The 10,321-nt window shown below is 35.5% G+C and overlaps 1 protein-coding gene across 1 annotated transcript; it reads left to right on the top strand.

Moving 5' to 3' along the window:
• The first annotated feature begins 9,260 nt into the window (after nucleotides 1–9,260).
• On the top strand, nucleotides 9,261–9,750 carry LOC145128395 (uncharacterized). Its single transcript, XM_079063194.1, has one exon. The coding sequence runs from the start codon at nucleotides 9,283–9,285 to the stop codon at nucleotides 9,748–9,750; it is 468 nt and encodes a 155-aa protein (XP_078919320.1). The 5' UTR covers nucleotides 9,261–9,282.
• Nucleotides 9,751–10,321: the final 571 nt, after the last annotated feature.

Below are 10,321 nucleotides of genomic sequence, written 5' to 3'. Positions count from 1 at the left end.
TCTCAGCTAAAGTTCTTCGCGTTGAAATCGAGCCGAACACTTCATCAAAGGGAGTGTACGGCCGTACACCCATGTTGGCCGTACACCACCCCCATATGTAGGGCATCCCCTTCATTTCTAGCCATTCCTCACACTTCCAAGTCTAGAAAATCGATTTCTCTCTCAACTATCATCGAGTTCTTCACTTTGATATTAAAAAACGTAAGTGTTTCTTCCCTCTAGTTGGTGTTATCCTTCTTAATCATGTATCACCCTTTGATTTCATCCATGAAAATCATCTTTCTGGGTAGATCTTCAAGATCTTCATATTTCACCAAGAACACACACTTGTTCTTGGTGGACGTGAACACCCTTTTGAGCCTCCAAATTGTAAGTATCCTTTCCCTATGCTTAGTACACATTAGGATCTCTTGTTAAACACCTTGGAATCGACCATTTGGCTGGAACAAAAGGAGTGTACGGCCGTACACCCTTGTATGGCCGTACACACCTCGAAACACCCCAAAAGGGCCTCCAAAATGCCAACTTAGTTCATATTCTTGTTGAGCATGAGACCCACTAGTTTCCCCATTGTTCAAACACCCTCTTATGCATGTTTGACCATGAGTGTACGGCCGTACACTCTATGGCCGTATACACCTCTTTGATGAATCACATGTGATTCTAACACTTAGTCCAAGTGTTTCCTAGTCCCTAAGGGTATTTCCTCGCATGTTAGTTGCTTTTAAACACTAAATTCATGCCAATATATGCCATATATGTCATTTAGGACTCGTTTGTGTCTCAGGACTTCATTCGTGGAACTTCTCATCCTTACGCGCATATTCGATTGAATCACCCACATAGGTGAGTTCATACCCCTATAATCATCTTTTAACTGTTTTAAATGCTTTTAAGGGGGGGGGGGGGGGAATACAAGTTGAACACAATGATAATTGTGTAAATGTTTTGTTATAAACATCTTTTAAAGGATTTCTTATGGTGATCAAAACATTCCAAAAAACTCTTTTAAAGTTATGTTACTTTATAGTTTATAAAACTCCGTTTTTAAAGTATAATCATAACTTAGTAGATAAAATGAGTCTTTTCTTCAAGTCAGTAACAGTTCAAGTAAACATACTAGTAAACTATAATAGGTATAGTTTAGGGGTTCAGTTTACACTAGAACAGAGAGAACATACTAGACACTATAACAGAGAGAACATACTATAAAGAGAAACAGGGAGGTAGATACAATACACGATAACATAGAGAACATACTATAAAGAGAAACAGCGAGGAAGATACAATACACGATAACAGAAAGAACATACTATATACTATAACAGAAGAACAAATCATGATTTACATAATTATACTAATGATTCCTAGTAACCTAGGAAGGGAACGTATCACTAACTCATTGTTCTAAACAAAAGGTGATAATAAAAGTAGTATAAAGGATATATATATATATATATATATATATATATATATATATATATATATATATATATATATATATATATATATATATATATGGTGCATCTACAATATGCCATGATTTATATATATGGGGTACATCTACAAAGTACCGGAGTTATATATATGAGGTACATCAACAAAGTACCGACGTTATATATGGGGTACATCTACAAAGTACCTGAGTTATTTATAAAGGGGTACATCTACAAAGTACCGGACATTAATAAATAAAACACTGAAATATATACAAAACTCACAACAGTATTGATAAAAGCGTTAAGAGTATAGGATTCATTACTCCTAGTAATTGTCTAAACAATATAATAACGCTTCATAACATACTAGTAACATGAACAAGTACTTCAGTATGTCAATTTAAAAGACAATTGTATACTTTCATTTTTCCCATTACTTTCATATTGTGACAGTTCCACTTGAAAGTTAATGCAAACTATTTTCGAGCTAAGATATTTATAAACTAAGGAGAACTTACATCATTACAAGCGACAAACAGAACAGTCGAGTCTAGTACATTCAGTAGGAAGGGGCCTATAATGCTAACTTTATGATTCCTTAGTTTATACATCAGGGATATATATTAATAGGATCCGACAGGTAGTAGGATGTGTGTTTTCCGCTTCATTTCCTGTTCCTTGTTTGGTTGTGGGCTTAGAGCAGATTCACCCAACCTACTATCTATCCGATCTTAGCTATATATATATTCCGTATACACCAAGTAATCATAAGGAGTACCAGGTATGGGCCAGGTCATAGTATACTAATTCAATACACCGTTTTCTAGTACAAAACATACTTTTCAAATAGAACATTTTGTAGACAGAACTAGAAACTTACCAGTAAAGGTTTAATCCATTTTATAAAACCAGTATAACTTAAAGGACCTTAGGTGGTTAATTCTATAATACCTTAGTTTATACATCAGGGTTATATATAATTAATACCCGATAGGTAGTTGGATGTGTGCTTTCCGCCTTACTTCTTGTTCCTTGTTTGGTTGTGGGCTTAGGTCAGATTCACACAACTAACTATCTGTTCGATATTAGATTATATATAGCTAGTATAAACTAAGTGATTATAGAAGTAACTATTGTGGTTACCATTTTTACTAAAAGAAATAAGGCTTTTCTTAAAGAATCTTTTCATCAAATTATAAAGGAACTATTACAGTTAACTCCGTGAGTACCAAGTGATTACACCAGGGTTATATACAACGATGATCTAACAAACAATGGGATGTGTGCCTTCCGCCTCATTCCCTGTTCCTTGTTTGGTTGTGGGCTTAGGGCAGATACACACAACCGATTGTTTGTTTACTCTGGGTTTTATATAACTTGTATCCACTTAGTACTCATGGAAAAGGATTGTAGAGTCATTTTTACTTATCTTTCATCAAAGCAGGAAATATAGGATTTTCTGGAGGAATAGGCGAACTTTTCTAAAAGAACTTGCAACTTACTTACATCACTAAAATCTTATGAACTCACCAGCTTAAATGCTGATCTACTCTTTCAAAATAACTTGTATTCTCAGGAGACTAGTAGACAGGTACGCGCACTGGGATTCAGAAGATGGAGCATAATAGCTTCATGTCTTTTTTTGTTATTTACTTTGTAGTCTATGTTATGTGAACCACATACTTTGTAAACACTTTCTTTCTAATGAAATGGTTGTTTATTACTTTGATTACTATAATGCATGTCTTGTGATACTAAATATGACGTCCTCCACCCCCGAACGTTTCCGCCGTTCCGGTTTTGGGATGTGGCATAAGTGGCTCATGACTTCCACCCAAAACATTAAACCCAAGACTTCCACTTTCGCTACTTCGACCTGCTAGGCACAAGGACGTGCGGCGTCGTTCAGGATCGGTCCAAACGGTTCCAATTTCACGATACACCTCTCGAATCCCACATAATGCTTGATTCGGCCTCGATCGAATGGCCAACATCTCCCCAGTCCACGAACACCGAAATGTACGCGTACCATGTGTCGCACGGGCATCTAGAAAGACCAAGCAACTCTTTAATTGGCTTAAGCTCTTTTCCTAGAAGGTATATTGCAACCAATCAGGCTCGAAGGTATCCGGATAGAGTTTCAAGCTAAGTGTTAGGTTCTACCATTTCCCCTCTACGCGTAACCCCGGATAATCAATCGTAAATCGAGTACAAGCATGCAATATTTATATAATCGTAATCAAGATTCATAACATGTATACCGTAAAAGATACTCATCAAGATCATAATCAAATATCAAACAATTCATATATCATATCATAGTTGCAATAAATTGTATCAAGTACTAAGGTAGGTATATCAACCAAATTTATTAAGCATACAAATGTCACAGAAGGCAAAACAATAACATATCTCATATTGCCCATATTGGCATAATCAACAATTAATAATATCTTTATTTGACTAATCGAGCCGTTTCCAAAAAGAAGTTTTCGACTATGTACAAGGTTTATGAAAAGTCTATCGCCTCACTTTGGAATTTGCAGATTAGATATTGCCCTAACCGTAATTTAATTCCATTAAGAGATATATATATAATTCTTATAAGCCTCTTAGTTTGTTAAATATCTAAAACATAACATATAAATTTATATTTAATCTAAGCTTTAATCTTTAAGTATTCAATAACATAAGAATGAAAAATGCAAATATATGTAGTAAAATAACCTATGACTCCTACTGTACATTAGCAACTCTCAGAAGTACCCAATCAACTGTTTCATAAGATTTATTGTAATAAAATACACCTAAACCTATATTTAAACATTTAATATGCAAGATATAATATCACCAGAACCTTTTAACCACATTATGAATTAGCACATTAAGGCTACTTCTTAAGCTTCGTAGGTTATTACATGTTAACAATATAATATTTGTATTAATCTAGGCTTAAATTGGAAATTAAGTAAATAAATTTTAATTGTCAATTAAATCTCTTAGCAAAAAACACGAACATGCAAAAGTATAGGCATGGCTTTACATATGTTGTAAGGGTGGCTATGTCCTTTTGTTTCTGACATTCGTATATAAAACAAATATGCACATATGAGCTTATATATCACTTGTATTCCTAATAACTTGCATGGAACCTATAGAAGCGTGTTTGTTCGTTAATTCCAGCAATTATCAAGGTAGCAAAAAAAAAAAAAAAACACGGTATCACGGGTTTAAAGGGTTGCATGCATAACAAGAACCAAGGTTTAGCATCACTTCGATTTTTACTTGTACTCCGCAAACAATTGCGGTTTAGGAATCCATTTGATTGAATCAAAAGAAAATCGGCAGCAAGGTTCATGAACAGGGAAAGAAAGAAAAACGGAAAGATCACATGAAGCCGAATTCGATCAGAAGGAAACACGGTAGGATAAAACTTACCAGGTAGTATACAAGTGGTCGTCACATATACTCTGTTAGATGACTAGTCCCCGTAATACAATGTATGACCTCTCGCCATTATTTTATTTTCCCAAAAATGCTTACTACTCAATACGAATATGATAAAGTAATTTAAATAAGTAAATCATGTTATAGCACAAATATCGCAGATAGCATGCACATATAGCATTTAATAGATACTTAATATCTATGTGTAAGCTGAAAGTAACTATGCACTCACCTAACTTAGGTGAATGATTGGTGATCTCGACAGAACTTCGCCTAACACCTATAGTTTTTTTCCTTTTGACATGATCTAAGTACGAACATTACTAAGTCTTAGATTTATATTCCTGGCGATTAATGATAGTCTAGATTCCTCACTAATCTCAATGTCTACATCAAGATCTATCAAGTAAGGATCAACCATGCATGACAGTTGGGAGATAGGATCATTTCGACACAATAGCTTTTCTGAAATCCAACAACCAAGACAATGTGACCATTCTATACACCTCTCCCGTAAGTAGATCAATCAGTATTATGACTTAGAATCACTAATAAAAATTATTTATAGGTTCATAGTAACGACTTATGGCTATAAATATAAGTTACACTGAAAAAAAAAAGTGTAGCTTAACTAACAGAGGTTTTAGCGAAAATATGGGAATTATGTGGGCATAACTCTGATCTAGAAGCTTCTATTCGTTGGCTATCTGACATCGCAGGGCTTCGCCGAAGGGATCGGGAACTTTAAGGGAGAAATGGGGCTAAAGATTTCGAGAGATCTCCAGAGAGAATGTGGGTGATGTGTGTGAGAAAAGGGGCTAGAAACTAATCTATTTATAGGCAATTGGGGAGGCGTGTCGCACAGCTTGACTGGGCGCGTCGTGCGCTTGGTCGGGGGCGTTGGCATGGCTCCTTTCGTACGCTGACACATGACACAAATCTGGTGGGGTTGCGTGGCTATGTCGGGCGCGCCGCGCACCTTGTCGGTGCGTGCTTGCGCGTGCAATTCTTATAAAACTTCAAAAATCCGTGTCTTCTTCATACGAACTCAGGTTTTAACGTTCTTTATATCCATGGTTAGCTATTGATGATATCTACAGCTTTCATTTAGACTCCATTGTCTAATTTTGACTTTATTTTTAAAGTTATGTTTTTAACATGCTTAGACTGTAAAAGTCTTTATAAAAATCACAACTTTCTCATACGATATTCATTCTCGATTGTCTTTATATCGACGGATAAGTATGGAAGAGATCTTCAACTCTCGTTTAGATTGTTTTTCCTAACAATCGACCGATTTCAATTTCGGTTTCTGAGTCGTATACTGCTACGCTGAAACTTCGAAAAATCATAACTTCTTCATACGAAGTCGAATTTCAGTGTTCTTTATATGCACGGAATCCTTGTCACATATAGTATAACTTTTGTTAAGATTATTTATCGTAAATAATCTTCTATCAAAAAGTTATTTTTAATGCTTAATAGATCTTAATTGGCTAGCCCGTATTTGTGGGTGTTACAACAGCCACACTCTTACACCTTGCACAACTCAATTCCGCAAACCGTCTAACACTAAAAGAGATAACTCCATCAGCAACCGAAAACCTCCAAGTTTGACCCAGAGTCAAACTGGTCAAATGCCAATGGTTAACGGTCGACCAAGTCAACGGCCTCCAAGACGTGGGGAGCTCTTGGCCACATCATGGGCATGTCCATAAAAAACAATCTACATGTCTGATATCACCACGATGTGGTCCCTCCTTGGCCACGTCGTAGGCATGTCATGGCCAGAACAATAGCGAATTTGGGCCTCGCCACGTCGTGAGCCCTCCTAGGCCATATTGTGGGAACTGGCAGTTTGTCCCAAAACTTTATTAAGAACTTAATTCATACAAATCAAGGTCCAAAACTTCAGATCTAATCCTTCCTAATGACTTAATGGATAAAGTTTCCAACTTTATCCATTAAGACCTCACCATATGACAAGATCTTAAGCCCTAAGTCCATTGAGTCCTCAATATGACCCTAACTTGCTCATGGACCCAAAATAGCTTCAAACATGACTCTTTTTCTATTCTCATAAACTTATGGATCATTTGATAGTCACAACAAGCTCCGGAGTTCCTCAAACTCCAATAACATTCATGGTAGGGACCAAAATCATCTAAAAGAAGCTCAAACTTGAAACATGAAGAAAAAAGGTCAAGATGTGAACTTTAGACCACCAATAACTTAGAAATCTATAGAGAATGATGGATCCAAGCTAGCTCCTTGTTTCCTTGAACCATAATGAACTTCCTTCTTCTTCAAGTTTCACCAAAACCAAGAACAAGGCTTCTAATTAATCAAACAAGCTCACAAACAAGAAATGGGGCTAGGGTTTCGACATGGGGAGATGGAGGCTAAAGGAGATGCCCTAATCCAAGAGTTAGAATGCTTAAATATGGGAGAAACCCTAAAAATCATGGGCTTAGGCTGAACCACTTGCCACTTCGTGGCATCCTACTTGTCACGTCGTGGCCTCCACCCGGATACACGATCACTTAAACATCATGCCACGTCGTGATCATTATCCCACCACGTTGTGGTATGTGATTTTCCCCAAAACCACACCTTTGACTCCTTTTAGTCTTTAACTGGTCCGATGTGGAATACGGGTGTTACATGAACTGAATTTTATCATTGAGATGCCTAAAAGATATATACACAACCTATTATAATTACAGAGGAAATTAAGGTACAATGTATGGAAAGTTATAACAACCTTTGACAATAATATAGACTAAATTATTTAAATTGATAAATGAGTGCATGTTTCCTTAATACGTATGGGAAGGAAGAAGATGGATGTTGCCTAATTATGGTATATGGCAAACACAATCTATTTTTTCATTCAACACCTCTCCTAGGTCTAGTCGGAGCCTTGTTGTTCCATTTAGAAGCATAAAAGTAACAAACCAATCACTCTAAATCCGACTGATTTAGAGTCGGCCACTTAATAGAACCATTAAGAGCATTACCAAAGAGCCCCATAGTGAGCTTCTAGAGAAGAAATGTGTGTTTTCACAAAATCTCAACTATCTTTTATTCTTTATAATTAATTTCTCTATCTTCATATCCCTATCTCCCTCCTCTCTCACTAAGGGCATCCACATTGCATTGAATTCCATAAAGTTCAATGGATTGCCACATCATTTATTTTATATTCTATACAACTCTATCAATTTTTTTCTACAATACGCTGAAATCTTCAAAGTCCAATAGAAAATTACAAAAGCTAATTTATAGTATATATTTAAGAATTAAAAATTTTCCTTTTTCCCATTGAAGAGTTCAATGACCATTGAACTCCAAATCCATTGAATGTCAAGGTAGCATCTCACTATGGTAGAATGTAATCCATTGAATGACAAATAGATCTATCACCTCATTCAACTCTCACTGAACTCATTCAACTCTCACTGAACTCACAATTGTAGAAGCTTTAACATGTTATGAACGCTTCAATAATCTCTCATTTAGTAATAACATCATTCTATCCCACTAACATATGGTTAATGCTTGTATGATCTCTCATTTAGTAATCACATTATCAATTATATAGTTTTAACTCGCTCTAATCGTAGAGCCTTATATAAGTTCTTGTAAGTTATAATGTTGGTGTATGTAATGTCGATAACAAACATCTTTAATTAATAAAAATAAAAGTAATATATAAGTTGAATATCGGGATTCGATCCGATCCTACCTTTCCTTATTTTTTTTTCTTTTTTTGCAGATGAAAAAAAATGAATTTACCATTTTATGTCTTTTACCATTTACCATTTATCATTTATCATTTTGTGTTGTGATTGTGACTAATGTTTTGAAGATGTTATAGATTTTGAACGGAAAAAACTAAATGTTTGAGATATTTTTCATGTTTTAAAATTACAAGTTAAAATTGTGTTTTTCTTGTAAGATCTTAGGATCCCGATCCCGATCTTACGATCTCGATCTTGTAAACCCAAAAACAATTCTACGAAAGATTCCGATCTTGACAACCTTGATTGAAATGAATGATAAACTAATAATTTAAGAAATATACACATCTTTAATTAATTTGATCGTTGTTGGATGGGTATATTTCTGGACGAGGGAGTAACAAATAATTAAATTAAAACACAAATAGAAATTTTAAAAGATAAATTTAAGATATTGAGTTTAAATTTTAAACTACCTACTTAATTAAGTCTTATTCAACGTGTTACAAAAAACTAATTAAATATTTTTCCTTCAATGAAGGCACCAAATCTGTTGTTATTGTTACATTCCAACACCGATTCTAATTATCCCATGGAAGAACACTACCACTCTCACACATGCACACACATACACACACACAGCTGATCTAAAGATGGCGTCGTTGAAGGAGATCCTAAAGAGGCAGCCGGTGGCGGCAACCATCCGGCTTACCATCCCCGCCGGAGCTGCCAGACCAGGACCACCAGTTGGCCCGGCGATAGGTCAATACAGGCTAAACATAATGGCATTCTGCAAAGATTTCAACGCCAGAACACAAAAATACAAACCCGACACCCCAGTTGCTGCCACTGTCAAGGTATTCAAAGATCATACTTTTGAGCTTACCATCCGATCACCTTCCGTCACATGGTACTTGAAACAGGCTGCTGGAATCACCTCCGGCAGCCGGATGCCAGGCCACGTTGTCGCATCGAGCCTAACCCTAAAACATATATATGAGATCGCGAAGGTGAAGCAGTCGGATCCTTATTGTCAGTATATGTCGTTAGAGGCTATTTCAAAATCGATTATAGGTACGGCTAATTCTATGGGGATTAAGGTTGGTAAAGAGTTGGATTAATTTATCATGTGTCGATTCATTTTCATTTAATAAAAATGTGATTGTGACAAAAAGATTTGAGTTATTTGTTGATTATTTATGGTTATTTGTGTTGAGGGTTTTAGATCATCATCATTAAAATGAATGTATGCGTTAATTTTAACATGGTTGAAATAATGATACGATTGTTGGATAGAGGTGAGGAACTAGAAAGTCTTTATATGAATCAAACTAAATATTCATATACTCTAAGAATTACATCCAAACAATGTTTAAAGTCAACATCTCAATGTCAACAACCTAATTTTTGTTCTATCTCTACACATTGTATTTAATTTTCTATATTAATATGAACATCCAATGCACCAATGCTACAAAATGTCATGGTTGGATTTATCTCGGGGCTGGAAATGTTTACTTTCTTTTCTTTTTTGTTTTTATTAAACCTTTTTTTTATGACCATAATAGCCAAAAATTCGAAAAACGATCAAAATAGTCATGATTGTCACAAATAGTCTTAAGATTTCTGCAGGTGGTGACATGCAAAAATCTCAATTTTTTGACAACTTTAAACCTACTAATTCTTTCGTAC

Source organism: Lactuca virosa, chromosome 8, assembly GCF_052849685.1.
Source record: "Lactuca virosa cultivar CGN04683 chromosome 8, Lactuca_virosa_CGN04683_v6, whole genome shotgun sequence".
Classification (NCBI taxonomy): domain Eukaryota; kingdom Viridiplantae; phylum Streptophyta; class Magnoliopsida; order Asterales; family Asteraceae; genus Lactuca; species Lactuca virosa.
This window is presented reverse-complemented; position numbering and strand designations above follow the sequence as displayed.

What these genes read in the sequence shown, in the direction of transcription:
- LOC145128395 (XM_079063194.1), top strand. Translation starts at nt 9,283, where the DNA reads ATGGCGTCGTTGAAGGAGATCCTAAAGAGGCAGCCGGTGGCGGCAACC.